General features: G+C 33.7%; 1 protein-coding gene across 1 annotated transcript; it reads left to right on the top strand.

The window, feature by feature from the left end:
- Positions 1 to 16,416: 16,416 nt before the first annotated feature.
- LOC129224493 (histone-lysine N-methyltransferase SETMAR-like) lies at positions 16,417 to 17,382 on the top strand. Its single transcript, XM_054858992.1, has one exon. It carries the CDS (start codon positions 16,417 to 16,419, stop codon positions 17,380 to 17,382), a length of 966 nt encoding a protein of 321 aa, XP_054714967.1.
- Positions 17,383 to 17,753: the final 371 nt, after the last annotated feature.

The raw sequence follows: 17,753 nt of genomic DNA, 5'->3' as shown, positions 1-17,753 counted from the left end.
CACATAATAGCCTCTAATTATTTGAGTCTCTGCTTTTTTACATTCTATTCCGCAGGTCAAAGTAAGAAAAAGGTCAGAAAAATAGTCACAGAGTTACGGTCACGACTATTTCCATTAGCTTCGGCAAGGAAAGCAAATTCGCTATTCCTTTTCCAATTACTTCAAATGATGTTCCTAAAACTAATTAAAGGAAAGCATTAGGATAAAGTAGCATAGTTTGAAGACTTGAATGCTAGCGTTCCTTTAAAAGTTGCTGATTAGTTGTCATTAAAGATTGCTTACTGAATAAAAAGGAATTAAATGCTAAAATTACTGTAGCATCCTTTTGAAAGAGTCTTTGTCATTCTAAATATCCATTCCTTATCAAAATATGAAATAGGAATGCAAATTTAGATAATTTTTGGAGCGCACAAAAGAGGGCTGACTCTTTTTCTCATGATTTATGACAACTCAGAAATCTGACTTCAATTGAAAAACTCTATATAAAATCAAACAATACTGTAAGTTTGTTTTAAACTTTTACTATACGCATTATGTTCTAAATTTAATAAGATGATTTTTAATAAAATACGGTTCCAACAGTTGTAAGTGTCCAAATGGTCTGCACATCCCTCGTTTATAAAATATTCTCCAAATGTTAAAATACAATGATGAAACTTTTCACAAAATCACAAGAAGCTCTAAAGTGCTTCAAGATAAATTATTATGGCTGACAGAGTGGTGTAGTAGTTTAGACGATGGCCTTTCACTCCCAAAGGCGCAGGATCAAACCTGGCTCCAGTGGGTAGATTTTTCAAAATGCAGAAAATCGACAGCATCCATTTCGTATGATTATGCGGTATGTAAAATATACCTCGAGTACTTGTCTTCGCATTGACTCGAGTCCAGGTGCATCCATCTAGTGGGGAAACTGGGTGTCAAAAGTCTCGTGGCAATGGCATCCCACCGATAGTGATGTTACGTGAAAGATCGAATGTTATGCCTACGGATCACACTAGGTCTGCGAAAGGCAGTGCCTCTACCGCAGCCCCATTAGAAACATCAAGTGACAGGAACGGGGGGTCCTCGGGTGCATGTCTTCAGCCCCATTAGAAAGAAAGTTTAGTAGGGCGTTCTTATATGACTTCCTAACAATTCATAACCTACGAATTTGTGGCTTTTCAATTAATTTTGTTGTATTGACTTTTTTTTTTCCAAAGCGGCTGTGGTAGAGGCAGTGCCTTTTGCAGACCTAATGCAATCCCCCGGTATAGCAACCACTCTTTCTTTGGCACCATTGTCGGTGGGATGCCACTGCAACGAAAACTTCGACGCCCAGTTTCCTCACTAGATGTATGCACCTGGGCTCTATTTGATGCGAACCAGCATAAGAAAATTAATTTTGCCTAGAGATACTCCATGCCAAACGAGTACTCAAAGGGATCTTTTACATGCCGCATACTCATACGACATGGACGCGGTCAATGTTCTGCATCTTGAGAATCCACCGATGAGAGCCAGAACCAAACCTGAGCCTTTGGCGTAAGAGACCAGCTTCTAACCACTACACCACTCTGTCGGCTTGCATAGACTATTTTACGTAAGATACTGTATGTGATCACAATACGTTAATGTACATGTTATCGTGAAAGACCGAAATTGGAGAATGCCGACATTCATCGGTATTTCCCGGGAAATGTTGGGCCAATTCCCAATTACTTACGCAAATAATTGCTGCGTTTTACAGTCTGATTTCAGCAATTATCAGATTTCTGACTTTCGCTGTAAAATTTGTTGCGAATGGGTGTTTCGAAAAATTAATACAAAACAGATTTTCTTCAAATAGCAGCTGTTTACTGCAGCAATTTTAATATGAAGTGCAAAATTGGTAATAAAATGTGATGTGTAAGTAACAAAGCTCTAAAAACTTTTACAAAACTTTAGAGATTACGGAGACAAGCTATAAAAATAGCCTAATAAAATACAAATAAAAGCAGGAGAAAAGCAAATTCGGTGTGTAAAACTCAGAATGGCATGCGCCATCATTAGGAGAAATAGGAAATCTTGTTCAGCAGCGAAAGGATGCAAACGAGAGTCCGTAGAGATTTCTTTATGTCTACGTAGAAACAACTTCTGTTTGAATATTTGGAATCCGAACATCTTAGCAATAAAATGTAAATAAAGTGTTTTTGAAACTTCAAAGGTACAGGACATAACATTTCAAAACGCAAAACTTTCTTATCAAAAATAAAACTAATGATTCTGAATTTGTGTTCTGAACGTAGGTAATGTTTTTTTTTTTTATAAATAAGTTTAAGACATAAATAAGAACAAAATGAAGATGTCTTTACCGGGTATACATCTTCAACTTGAAAACCAACTGTCTGAGTTTTTAAACAAAAACTAACACTTTTTAGGTACTACAACATGATATTTAAGCTTTTCAACTCTTGTCACTTTTTTTGTAAGTTGTTGACATTTTCAGCTGAATTTAGTTTTTGTTTTAGTGTTATTTACATCTCCTTAAAATTTGACTCTCCTTTATTTTGAAACATTAGAATATGGTAACACAGCTAAAAATTAGAATGTGGAATTTTTTGTGATTCTTTCGGGTTGTTTCTTTTGGGGCTAATTCGGCTTTTTTTTTTTTTTTTTTTTTGCATTCGGACTATATGCAGACATGATGGCAAACTATTTTTTTAACATAGCTATAAATAGATGAAACACCCAAAAAAGAAATAAAGGCATCGTATGCTTGTACCACGTTCCTATGTGTCTCTAACTAGCAGACAGAAAAAAAAAACGTATTTTTTCTTCAACTTTACGGTCCATTTTAATGCTGTGGTAATGTTTAAATAAATAAATAAACATTAAAATAAGAGTTAAAAATGAAAAACAAATCAATCTGTATTTGTTTTCATAATAAATGTTTTGCAATCGAGAACTGATCTCCATTGAACAAAAAAAAAAAAAAAAAAAAAAAAAAAAAAAAAAAAAAAAAAAACAGTTCCATGATTGGAGAATTGAAATATGCTAAAATTGTCCGGTTCCAAATTTCGCGGAAATAACACTCCCGTTGGAAGGTAAAGCGCAGTATCTATAAAAAAAACTTCATTTTTGATTTTTTTAAAATTTTGTTATTGCTATTTGCCATTTTTTTGTGCTTTAGCTTTATTGTGCAAGCTTGCTATTTGATTTTAAATGAAAAAAGCGCGGTAAAAACGTCTAATTCCAACACTTTCCTATTGTTATAAACAATCCAAAACGCGTCTCCTCAAATATCTTGAAAACTCCTTCTGCAAATATTGTCGTTTACCTACACATGGCAGTATTACTGCTCATAAGATACTACTTATTTTGATTAAAAGTACTTAATAAAAATAATAATACAGATGCCTTTAATGTTTACAAGATTTAAAAAAAAAGGAAAAGATCATATACAAAGTTCAAAAACACGTTACTTCAACTGAAAAAAAAAAATAAAAAAGATAAGACATTTTCGTAAGCTTAGTAATTGATTCTTGCTGATATTTTTCTTTTACAACTTCATACATTCTTATTAAAAAATGAAACGTTAATTTGCGAGAGAGAAATTACTTTAGGAGACTGCTACAAATTCTTTGACATTACTTATAAAAGCTACTAGAAAAAGATTTATTAATTAACATACGTGTATTAAGCGAAAAAAAAGGTCGAAAATTAATTAAGACATCAAGCATAAACAAGTATTAATTTTAAGCTAATCAACATATGTTAAGCTGTATTTTTACCATTTTTGTCTTTAAGAAGTATTTTTAGGAAAAAATCCCAGTTATGCATTGATTTGTGCACTAAAATTATTTTTTAAAAAATTATTATACTATAGCTGTAAGCAGCAGAAACTATTATTTTTCAACTTCTAGTAAGTCTTGTTGCTCATTGGTAAACAAGAGCTGTAAACAGCAGATATTATCATTTTTCAGCTTCTAGCAAGTCTTGTTGCTCATTGGGTTCGAATTGATCTTTGACTAAAATTTAATAACATATTTTTTATACTAGTCCTTGTCGTTCTAGTAAATGCCGCATTGATTAAATATTTATACCTAAACCTAAAACTGTGTGTGGTACGTTAAGGCACAAAATAGGTATTTTTTTCCATTCCATGTTTTAACCTTAACTTTTTATTTATTTATTTATTTATATATTTGTGTATGCTTTTTTTTCACTTGTCAATGTAGGGTTTTTGTATGTTTTAATGCATTTAAAAAAAAGAGGTTAATACATAACTTTTAAAAAATCATACCCTTAAACCTAATTATTTTCAAAACAAATGATTTTCTGTAGACCCGAAATTATAGGAATCAATACATTCCTTTGAGGGGGATATGTGTGGTGGTGCAATCTCTTGATGTGTAATCCAGAAATTTTTGCTGTGTTAGGAACAATGGTGGTCTGCCACTAGTTGTTCCTTAACAAAGAGCCATCCATCCCTTCTTAGGTGCTGATATAGGTAAATGACAAAAAGAGAGAGAGAGAGAAAGAGAGAATTTTCGTGAAAACAAATTAGCATTAGGTAATTTGGTTGCAACCAAAACATCCGATAACATTGTGTCCTTACATCTAGTTTAAAAGACAAAGAGCAAAGTACCCTGTGGATAACTGCGAATCTTACTTAAATTCAATTACTTTTATTCAATAATTTATTTAAATCTTACTAATAACCAATCCTGATGAGTGTTTTCTCGAATGTAGCTACTGTGTGGATAATATTCGAAATTTAATTCACATTACTATGAAACTAAAAAAACCTGCTATAGTCAGGATTCGAACTGGGGCATCCGCTCCGGAGTTGTAAAATATACATAAAATTGTCGGTGGTGTCTAGAGGTATTTTAGTTTGAGCCATTCCTAAACAACAGCAAATAATATCTCTGATTTGTTGGTGAAGGACGATTCCGTCAGGAAAGTGACGCGAATGATCATGGATGAATTAATGATCCAAAAAAGAATTATATACAGAGAAAAAAATAATGACTGCAAAAAAACTATCATAACCAGTTTTCTTTATCTACACTGGCGGACAATTGCTAAGGACGGATGGCAATATCAGCGTAAGCAACCACAAAATGGAAGGCAAGGAAATATGGAAATTAGTATAAGTTTGGGACACAGTAAGATCTGAAGTGAGTATGCAAATTTCAGACTCACGCCGTTGCTGGTCACGTGATAGCTTTGATAAGCGATATAAAGCATTGGGCTTGTGATGACCATTGCTGTTCAAAAGCAAAGTTTGACGGGAAAGAATCAATGGACGGACTTGCATTTTTCTGAATATCTTTCTGACATCCCTTAGATGATTTTATGGGTGTCCCTGTGGTTGGCAACATCGAAGAAGGGCAGAAATATTTAGACGTTGCCAGGGAGTTTGAAGTCAGTCACAGGGTTATTGCTAGAGTATGGAAATCATTTTAAACAAATGAAATGTGCAGCAAATGTCACCAGGGAGGTCATGCAAGCAATACGACGTTAGCAGAAGATTGGTACTTAGTGCTAGCAGCGAAAATTAACCAGCGCAACACAGGTACTGAGGTAGCAAAGCAGTTTCCTGCTGCCACTAGCAAGCAAATATCCCGAAAAACTGTAGTCAGACTTTTGAATGCAGTGAGACGTCAGCTTGTTTTGTACATCCCACTATCTACAAGTCAGTGTTTTGCACGTTTGTAATGATGTCTTCAGCATCGCATTTGGAGAGAAGCCGACTGGGCTTGTGTACTATTCTCAGATTTAAGAAGAATCAGTCTGTAGTCTAATCGTGGACGACAACTAACCTGGTATGAGAGTGGTACAGCATAAAAGCCGGCAAACATAAAAGAAAATTACTAGTATCCTACGAAATCTGTCATGGTATGGGTAGGATTATGATCAATGGCTGTACGTCGCTTGTGTGCTTCCAAACAAGACTATGACGGCTAGTGATACATTAATGTTGTTACACTGCCCCCTGTTCATATGTTTTGTGGTGATGTGGGTCATAAATTCGTTTTCATAGATGGCAACGTAACATGTCATTAACAATCGTCGTCCAGAAGTGTCTAGCCCACTCAAAATATTCCACCCATCAGATGGCCAACACGTTATATGGATCTGAATCATATTGTAAATGTTTGGGACGATTTGGGGAGCAGTCTTGTTGGTCGACAACGCCCTCCGATAAACAAGGACACCCTTATCCGTGTCTGACAGATCATTAGGAAAAATTACCCCTACAGCTGCTGGATAATGTTGTGTAAAGCATCACATGACGTGTGGAAGCTTGCATCGCTCTCCATTGTAGCCATATCCTATATTGATATCTTACGCCGGAACGCCTGGGGGCGGTAATTTTATTTATTCACTTTTCCGTATTCAGCCCAAAATGACCGTTTCCTGCTTTGAACACTTTTCAACGCCTTCTGGAATTCAGAGCACAATAAATTATCGTCATTGCAATGTTCTACAGTTCCGACATTAGATTATTTCACTTGGCATCGAATTACATTTACTTTTTTTACGAGCCACATAGCAGATTACAATCCGTCCTTAGCAATTATCCACAAGTGTATAAACACTAAGTTACTCCATGTGTTCTGTATGCACGTTAGGCATACACAGGGTGTTCCGTTTTAATCTCTATTGTCGCAATATTTAGTCCTAGACGAGTACTTCCAATTGCAAAAATTTTCCAAATCAGATACGGAGTTTCAGATATTGAAATTTTGAAGCGAAAATAAATATGAGTCATAAAACACAAACATTTTATACAGGCCTAGGTCCCCTAACTTATAACTAGAGAAATAATCTCCATTAAAAACTATTACTGACACCAAAATTTGACATTTGTGCAACCAAAACTCAAGGAGATATTCCAGTGCAAAGTTTTAAGGGGCCATACAGAAGATAAGATTGGTACTTATCGCCCTTTCAGAAGAATGACAGGTTGCCAAAGTAAGAAATTTATATTTTTTATTGCTATTAAAAAATTCATGCAAATGTTATGCCGTGATACGCAAAAACACACTGCAAAACCTCGAATATTTTGAAAAACCACACTCTGTACACCCATAATTTTAAACACGTGCTAACTGTTATATTTTTACCCCCAAAAGGTGTTATTGGCGGCGAGTGTAAAGTGGTGTAAGTCACAAAACGCTGCATTTCATATCGCGGTGAATATTGGTCGTACTAATCTGAAACTTTTTGTGTTGGAATTGTTTTTCAATTGAGATTATTGAGATTATTAAGTTAGGGGACCTAAAGGCCGAATAAAAAGTTAAATTTTTAATTTTTTGATTCATTTTGTTTTAAACTTTCAATGTCTTAACTCCGCATCTGCTTTTGAACATTTTTGCAATTGGAAGTATGCATCTAGGACTAACGGTTGCGAAAATAGTGTTTTTTTGCAGGTTTAAAATCGGAACGCCCTGTATATCGGAATGAGTACACATTACACTTATTATACCTTTATCTATCAATAAAACAATGCTTTTTTCTTAATCTACGGGACCTAGCACGTTCTTTAACACTGCTGCAAAGTTTTAATTTACACAGTTTTGACTTACGCGGCGCTTCCGTGGAACGTAACTCCCTTGTTAAATGAGGGTCTACTGTTCATTAAAATTAAAAACAATCTGAAATCTAAATTTCTCCTCAAAAAACAAGTGGCATTTTTTTACGCTTTATTTTTATCACCGAAAGGGGCGTATTTAAACTTTAGAATTTCCAAGTTGTAACTGCTGTTTCAGTAAATATTTTAACGAAATCAATTCAATTATAAATTTATCGTTTGCTGATTAAAGTTTATTTTTATTACAAAGGTTGACGTACATGTATTGGAATTATTTTATTTGGAAATTACGTTTTTTATAATTAGTTGAATTAAAAAAAATAATAAACGCCTACATTTTGTTACTCTAACTTCGTTACATGCTTATTCATAATTGAAATAACTGCATTGAGCTGGCAAAAAAGTGATTACTTGATGCTTTGCACTCTTTATTTCAACCCTGTTTTCGTCCGTCCCATGTTTGAGTTTTCATGTGTGTATCCACTTTCATGAAAATGGAAGTCTTCTGAAACAAGGCCTGTCCAATAGTGTGAGCTAAAAAAAGGATGTTGCAATCAAAGATGTGTATTGCCATCCTAATTATAGGAAAAATAATTTAAAAAATTAATATTTATGTCTTTTGATCGCGCATTGGTAACAAACTTTGAAACAAAAAGGTAAAAAATGGTTAAATTTCAAATATTTCAATAAAAATCCAAATGAATAAAATTTTTGTTCTAATCCCGTTAAAATGCTTCATTTTAATAGTCTTTGAATGTATCTTTTAAAATATGTACTTTCCTTTACAGTTTTTAGTTCGCGCATAAGTCGCAGAGTTACTGGAATCATCCAAAATTGACGTTTTTAGGTTATTTTGTACATTGCAATATTTCTTCTTTTTGATCCCGGTTGTGTATTTTTTTCAGCAAATGTGCACTGTACAGCTCTTTGCTGGAACTGCAATTATACTGTGTTGCATTAACAACCCAGAAACAAACCCGAAGTAAGTGTTTGCACTTTGTACTCCACTCTGAAATTCCAAAGAAGACTGGACTTATTGACAAGACATATATTTGTAAAGTTCATACTTTTATAATAACTATATGGTTTTAAACAAGTTTCTACGTTTCGATCAAGGTGTAAAGTTGAACTTACGACTCAGTTTTGACACTGAAGTTTGAAAAATATAAACTTTTTAATATAAATCAATCTCTTCCATCTAATACCTCTAATGAATTTCTGCAGATTTACTGAACAGTTCCATAATCCAGTCCACTGCCCGTGTTTGATATGTGAATTTAAAGAATACATACTTAAACAAATGTATAGTTTCTAGAAATGATAAAATATCCTTATTTTTCACATCATCACTGAAACGGAGGAAGTAAACACGTTGACCTGTCAACTAACTGCTGTAGTTCGAAGCTTCAAATCTTAATATTTATGGAAAACATTCTCTTATTGCTATAGAAGTGTTTCTTGGTTGGTAGTCTTTTGCGTTGTATAGATACCCTACTATAATCTAACTCCTTTATATTTCGCCTTTAGTGCATTGTCATGACCAATAACAATTTCTCAAAAATAAGAAAGTAAGCATTTCTTTGAATCACCGGATTCACGATGTTTGGAAGATTATCACACATGTTACTTGTAGATTTTGTAACTTTACATAAGTTTATAGGTCCATGTTTCACGGAAATTTATTCTTTTCTTTAAAATTTTAATTATATCAAACCATAGAAACAACATTTTTTAAAGATATAATTTACGAGTGCCTTCATCCGACTACTAGTTTAATTAAAATATTATACAACCCCAGCATTCCGTCAGCACACTTTAACGAAAGCTAATGACTAAAACGTCTTAGTTTTGTGGTCGTGAGATCAAAGTCACATTTTCCTTTCTGTATTACATTAACAATATGCATCAAATACTTTTGCTCGTTTTTCAACTCAGTTTCCAAAACTTCGAGTTTTTTCTAAGTTAATAATATTTAATTTTACAAAATCAGTTGATGATTTATCCATACATCAGTAAATGTTCCTCTTTTACACTTCGACTGTAGTATGGGTAATTAAACTGGTTACTGATTCGGTAGTTAGGGTGTTTTGGAATGAGACAAGATATGGATTAATGTGAAAATCTTTATGCTCGCGATCCTTAATGCAAAAATTTAGTCACAAGTATACAACTTCAAACCTTGATCGAAACGTAGAAGCTTGTTTAAAACCAAATAGTTATTATGATTGCAAGTTACTTTACAAATGCAGGAGTCCTGTCAATAACCATTCTTCTTGGAAACTGCAGAGTGGAGCACAAAGTGCAACCACCAACTTGAGGTGGGTTCTGGGTTGTTAATGCAACATAATGTAATCGCAGTTCCTTCAAAGAGCTGTATCGTGCACATTTACCGTAAAAAATATATAATTATGATCTAAAAGAAGAAATACTGTAATATACGAAATAAGCTAAAAATGTCGGTTTATGGTTGATTTCACATAATTTTGCGGCTTATGCTCGAACTAAAAGCTGTAAAGGAATGTAAAACTTTTAAAGGATGTATTAAAAGACTATTAAAAGGAAGTATTAAAACGGGATTAGAACAAAATTTTGAACATTTGAATTTAAAAAAAAAAAAAATATTAGAAAACTGACAATCTTTTACCTTTTTTTCAAACTTTGCTGCCAATGCGCGATCTGAAGCCATAAATATTAATTTTTTAAATCATTTTTTCCATGATTAGGATGGCAATACACACCTTTTTTTTTGCTATTTGAAGTTGCTTAGCAGAAATTTCCTTTTTCTGGCCCACCCTGCTGTCCAAGTGCCGTCTCCTGACAGAAAGACTTGACTACAGAGGAAGTTAAAGAATGATACTGGAGAATTTTTAGAAAAACGATTCAAGTTTATAGATTTAAAGATGAAAACGGAAATTAAATGCGAAAAAAATGACGAACATTTTTGTGTTAAGTCTTTCTTGAGACTTTGTGAAAAAGAATGTCCAATCAAAATAATGTTTTAAAATATCGCTTAAAGTTGTTCTTCTTTAGCTTCAGTGTTATTGGTTATTTTTCAGAAAGGTATTCCTAACAGGGAATTTCCCGAGAATTCCCCGGGAAAAAGCATCTATTTTCAAATTTTTATACATTTTCTAAAAATGTATCACGATTTTATTTAAAACTCCTGGAGCGAAGAAATAAGTTACAAAAGAAACAGCTTTCCCTCCCACTCTTAATATAAAGCAACTGGAATATATGATGCCTTAGTTTTTACTTACGGTAAGGTTTTTGGTCATTTTTAAATCTCCTCTTTTATATTTAAGGTCATATTTCAATACAAGGGTTTCAAAAGTTGAAATAAATAACGTCTTATTTATTTACAAAGACAAAAACCGTTTCTTAGACAACTAAACTTCTGTTTTAAATATAAAACAGAAAAAGATAAATGTAGAACATAAATTCTCTGTTCCGAGTAAAGCATATAATATCTTATTTAGTCAGTTATATTTGAAGATGGAGAACTTGAAAACATTAAAGAGTTGGGCGAGTAGCAAAACGAGTAAGAAACGTTCTTTCTCTTAAAAATATAAAAATGAACATCTATCGGTAAAGGATAATATTTTCTTTAAGAAGAAATGTTTTATGAAACCAATGCGTTTTATTTCGGTATTAGACTCAATCGGCACCAGGTGGTGCTTCAGTCTTTGGTTACAATTATCTCGGTATATCTTTTATGTCCTTCAGTGCTAAACTCTTAACAAATTTTAAATTATTAAATAGTTATAGTTCATTCAGGGAGAATTGATAGAGGAAGTAAACGAAGAGGGTTACTGTTTGGCGCAATATGCCACTGTCATGAATTGCTCAATGGATTGGCGGTTTTCCTCAGGAACTTTTCGCTTATCTGTCAGGCGCTGTTTTTGGTACCACATTGCCAATCGGACAATGGTATCGCCAATTGTCACGATGCTTTGTTTACTTTCAATATCGGTTATCTATGAATTCACAATAGTTTCAAATTAAAATAGAAATATTTTTTGACCATCCACATTAAGGGCTAGAATTAATAGCAGAGAAAAATACCTTTGTGTACCCATATGTAGAAAAACAAGGTTTGGCAAGAGGTATGAAACTATAAAACTTAGAAATAAAATGAAACTGCTGTACACTTTAATATACGTTCTTTACGAAATATTATGGGTTTATATGCACTTCTCAGCACAACAAGATTTTAATGACTTTCAAGTAACTTGTTCAGAATTTATCGATTCATTTAAATTAATTATCAAAGTAATTTAACAGCAGGAAACTATTCCATACGTGGTGCTATATTTTTTAGTTCATATCACACAGGTGCAGTAGAAAGAAGAAGATACGTCCAAAACTAAACGAGCCTACTTTATCGTTTACTAATATCAACTTGCTACTATTTAATCGATGTTCTCTAAATTGGTTAAGAGTGCAAATCATATCAAAATAAATTTTTAACATTTTAAGTCGATTTCTAGAAACGTAATATGACTCTCTTTAGATGAAATAAATACATAAAAAAAAGTAAACGAACGAACAAAGTAGTAGCACCTTTAAGACAATGCAGCTCATGTATTTATTTCTGTAAAATAGTTTTTTAGCTGCTTTCATAAAGAAAAAAAATAATAATAACCTATTGAAATAAATACATTAAATCAAAAAAAGAGTCTTTTGTAAATCTTTAAAAACTGGGTAGAAATTTCCTTCCCCCCCCCTTGCCAAAAAATAAGAGAAGACAAATAAATAAAAATAATAAATAAATATACTTCAAAAAATAAAATAAAAACAATAAAATATCCACTCAAAGAAATAATTTTCATCATCATGTATGTATGTATCTGCGCAGCTCTTTATGTTAGAGCAAAAATAACTCTGAATTTCGCTCTATTTGGAATTACCAAAAAGAAAAAACCATAAGTTACAACTTTGGAGTGAAAATAAAAACAAGTCTTATCAACAATAATTATTTCACAGTTAAAACATGTTTGAAAAACAATATTTATTACAGTTTCGTTTAAATAAACCCTCATTTCAGAACTAGAAGTCACTTTAGCCCACCATGGAGGAAATTGCGGCCATCAAAGCATGATATTTTAAATGTGTCACTGAGAGGAAATAAGCTCTTAAAATTAAATGGTTCTGCATTATGGTTAACCTACATGAATCAAATGTATTTAAAACGAACTAAACGAAAACATGGAAAATGTACTCTGTTTTGTATAAAATATGTTAAAAAAGTGTGGTTACGTACACTGTAAAAAGAAAAAAAGGTCCAAATCGTTCCTAGGAAATAAATCTGCCTAAATTGAGTTAATGTGCATAATTTCGATCAGTTACATATCTGGCAAAAATAGGAAACTATTCCGGTGAAATCAGTGAACGCCCTGAAGTTAATCCGTAACCCTTCTAAAGTTTTCAAAAACTTTTTTAAGAAAATCCACTCATGTTTCCGGAAGAAGAGAGGAGTCATCAGAAAAAAAATCTTAAATATGTTTTAGTAGCAGCTTGGCACCTACCTGTTGTACCAGGAAAACTTTTGAATCAAACATGGCCAAAACTAAGGCAGAATTGCCGGCAAATACGAAACAACTTTTCATCCACATGAAAAGGTCGTAACCGTGCTGAAGGTGAACTACCTAATAAGTAAGCTGAATATGTTTTCATACTGGTAAACAGAAATCTTTTTCACAACAGTTAAAAGTCCGCATTCAATAAAATTGATATATTTAGGAAGCGTTTTTGCAAAAATAATCCTTTCCTCTTGGACTGCTTAAAATTCGGGAAGTCTTGGAGTACGTTTTAATGCTTCAGAATTTTCGTATATTGTATAGATACCGCACAGCCGGAATAAATCTATATATAAAAAACTTAAAATTATTAAGTACATTAAAAATAAAGGAACTAAAAAAATGCAATAAAAATAAACCAAAAGCATGTCATTGATATGATAATCAACTTTTACACAAGCGGAAAACAAGTTTAGTTGAATCAGCCCATCAATCAAATAATAATCAAAGTTTGTAAACATCAATTTCGCTGAAAAAGCATTACGACAATAAAAATACTAAAAAAAGAGAGGAACAAAAGTGTAAGAGAACATTCTAAGAGCGTCATTTATCTTGATGACTTCCATATTTTCGATAGACAATGGACAAAGCGTTTTTCCTTCATGTCTAACACAGCGTAAGTGATAAATCACCTCCTCCAAGTTACTTCGAAAATCTAGTTTTGTATCATCTTTTTTTTTTTTACTTAATTTCTATGATTTATTTTGAGATTTTTTTTTTCTGTCATTAGAAGTTTTGTGTTTTGACTTCCTGATGGCAGATAAATTACCTACTAGTTGTTGAAGCTGAAAAAAAAAATATCACAAGTGGTCGATTCTTTACTTAAAATGAATTTCTGGATTTTTTCTTTTTCGGTAAATGAATTTTCTTTCTTATGAAAGCTAATCTTTTTTAAGGAACATCATAATATTCGTAAAAATCTTAATTTTCTGATTTGTTTGCTTACCTCTTCATTCAATGGTTCCTCCTATTTCGAAATATTAGAATTTTTACCAGTATATTACCAAACACACATTTTTTTTTCCTGTTTTAAACAATAAATATTTATAAGCTATCAAGCAGTTTTTATTTGTAAGAAAAAAACGATTATAATTATTAGAACCAATAATCTTAACGTAGGATACATAATTCTGAACACTTTTCTTAACGTAATTATAACATAACGATAATTAAAGTAAGACAAAACAACGTTAGAAGAAGCACAAATTTGTAAATTACAGCAGACACGTGTTTCAGCGTTACAGGGAATGCCTTTCTTTTGTCGGATGTCTTTTCATCCATAAGCTCATTATTTGTTGCATTGAAAAAGGCGTTCCCTGTAACGTCTAAACACGTGTCTGCTGTAATTTACAAATTTGTGCTTCTTTTAACGTTGTTTTGTCTTACTTTATTGTTCAGCACAAAGGTATTTATTTATCTCATAACGATAATGTTATGCAGATTTTGTTCCCGACTCAAAGAGTAATACAACTTGATCTTTTTCATCTAACCGGAACTTTACTTGTCTTAAGGAACTTTTTGTGGGTTTCTCTAATCTAAATTTATGTTGGTGCCTTTGGGAAATCGGGCTGCGCAAATTAATTTATTATTCTTTGTGTGCATTTGCGCTTGATTATTTATTTACTTTTTTTCGGGACTATGAAATAGCTTCGTATATGCATTTTACAGTTTATTAATCTTTTATCGTAATTATCTTTTTAAAATCATAAATTGGTTTATTTATTTTTAAAAGTATTCAATTATAATTGTAATTACCTTTTTTTTTTTTCAAAGTTTTAAAGATATTTTTGTTTTTGCTATTTTGTACCTATTGTTTGCATTTTCATTGATAGTAAATTGATAGGTTCGCATAACAAAACACTAAATAATGATTTCCATAAAAAAAATCGAATTGAAAACAGCTTTTGGTCGATATAACACGTCAAATGTTTATATTAAGGAATACTGTGTGAATTTGAACCAAGATTTAGAAGCTCATCCTTTCTTTCTTTCCTTTTTTTTTTACTTGTGCATTTAGTTATGTGCTTCACAACTAAAACTAGGGGAAGGTTGCCGTCAATGAACCGGTTCCACGACTAGACCGCGAAGATATTTCCCGTGCCAAAGTTTAAACAGACGTGTAATCAATTTCAGTACATTTCTTTGTCTGAAAACAGTCTACTGCAGAGTCGTCTCAAGTAGCTAAAACTGCTTAATCATATTGTCAATCGGTCAGATAACATTTCTACCATTATGTTGCTAATTATTGAGAGTTTCATTTAGTTATAACATGCTTTGAATATCACCGATCAATTAAACGTGAACATTGACTTAAAAGAGTGTCTTTTCATGTACAATTCCCCATACTTCATGCTTTATCATGATTCGTCACAGCAGAAACACTTATAAGAATATTCAAAATGAGTTGTTATCACTGGACCGCTATGCGTTTTCACGAATGGAACGCCTGACAAAGGGGTTCATTCATGGAAAATCGCAAATATTGTTGTAACTTCAGTTCAATCACCTTTGAAAATTGCTCAATTGTTTTAAAATAAATATTACAATAATGAAAAAAGTTTCAGTAGTAGTTTGTGAAAACTATTTTACTTTATTATAATTTCACCTTTTTTTTTAATTGGTAAAAAAATTAAAAGATAATAATACAGTTTCAAATACTTTTGCCATTCCAGAAAAATGCAAAAATTAGTAAAATATGACCGGTGGACAAGTGAGAGTATGTAATGTGCTACAGTAGCTTGCAGAAATGGTGGCGTGAACCTTAATAAAGTCTGCCGGTAATATCGAGTCCTGAAAGCAACTTTAAAACAGTACCATGAAAAATAAAAACCGGTCACTTATTAGAACTTTAGGAGATAAGCCCTCTGAAATAGGAATATAACTAGTGTCTTATATTTTGAAACTAGAGAAGACGAATTTGGAAATACTTCCAAAAAGTTGGGGAGTCGGCTTTTCAAGAGGCGGAGAAAAATAACGTGTCCCACAGGTTAATTTAAGACAAAGACTAAATTTAGTACGAGGGCGAGTCAAATGAAAGTGAGCCAACCTACCCTGCGCAATAATGGCTCAGTCCATCAACCGCGACGCATGCGCGCAGCACACAGGCAACCCTCATTTACAAAAGTGATACGTAAGTGTGAGGATAATAGTTCTTTAATGTTCCCATAATCCGGGTTGAAATCGGTTCGTGACATAATGGACGCTCCAAGAGATGAACAGCGTGGTGTAGTCAGGTTTTTGACTGCTGAAGGTGTTTCCCAACACGAAATTAGTCGCCGTATGGCTGCCGTGTACGGTGAACATTGCATTTCATTGGCCACTGTGAAGCGTTGGTGCAAACGGTTCAAAGAAGGACGTGAAAGTTGCAAAGACGATCCAAGACCGGGCCAAAGCCACCGTGCAATCACCCCCAACACAATTGCACAGGTTGATGAGCTGATTAGACAAGAACGGAGGATAAGCATCGATGAACTGGCAGAGCATGTGAACATCAGTCACGGTTCGGTTCACACCATAATTCATGACCATCTCGGTTATCGGCTCTTGTGTGCTGAATGGATGCCCAAGATTTTGAACGACCGCCAGAAGACAGAGAGGTTCGGCGCTGCCTTGACTCATCTGATCCGGTATCACAATGAGGGTAACGACTTCTTGACTGCAATTGTGACAGGGGACGAATCATGGTGCCACCACTACGAGCCTGAAACACGCCGGCAGAGCTTACAGTGGAAACATTTGAATTCGCCACCCCCAAAGAAAGCAAAGGCCGTCATCTCCGCAGGTAAGGTGCTGTTGACTTTTTTTTTCGATCGTCAGGGGCCATTACTGATCGAATTTGCTAAACCTAGAGAGACTATCAATAGTGCCCGATATTGCGAAACGCTGGATCGCCTGCGTGTCTCTATCAAGAACAAACGACCCGGAAGATTGACGAATGGGGTCATCTTGCTGCATGACAATGCCCGTCCCCACGTCGCTGATGTGGTTAAGACAAAACTGGCGAAGTTCAAGTGGGAAACGCTGCATCATCCGCCCTACAGCCCCGACCTGTCGCCTTGCGACTTTCACATTTTCGGGCAATTGAAAAAACACCTAAAGGGAACCAGATTCGTGTCGGACGATGCCGTGAAGGAGTCAGTTTCAGAATTTTTGAAGCAGCAACCCAAGGAGTTTTATGAGAATGGAATCACGCGACTCGTTAGTCAATGGGACAAATGTTTAAATGCCCATGGTGATTACTTTTAAATAAAGTACTCCTTTTGTCATATATTCGCATTGGCTCACTTTCATTTGACTCGCCCTCGTACTATATTATCTGGTAGTTTGAGACTTAAACTTCTGGTTTCAGCAATAAATTCGTCAATAAGTTCTTTGACATTTTAGAGAGCAAGTACATTCTTGCGTCGCACGAAAATTTTTAAAATGGATTTAATAAAACTCTCAATAGTTCAAATGAGATAGCAAAGATATTAGCTAAGCACGCCGTTGCACAATTTGGGAAAATATCAAGTGGTGAACGAGGTGTGATGACAACAGCTGTGTGTTGTATGAGTTCTGGTTTTTTTTTATGTTCCTCTTATCCGAAAATCAAAAATTTTAGAAAATAAATCTCTTTT

Source organism: Uloborus diversus, chromosome 1 (assembly GCF_026930045.1).
Source record: "Uloborus diversus isolate 005 chromosome 1, Udiv.v.3.1, whole genome shotgun sequence".
Taxonomy (NCBI): domain Eukaryota; kingdom Metazoa; phylum Arthropoda; class Arachnida; order Araneae; family Uloboridae; genus Uloborus; species Uloborus diversus.
This window is presented reverse-complemented; position numbering and strand designations above follow the sequence as displayed.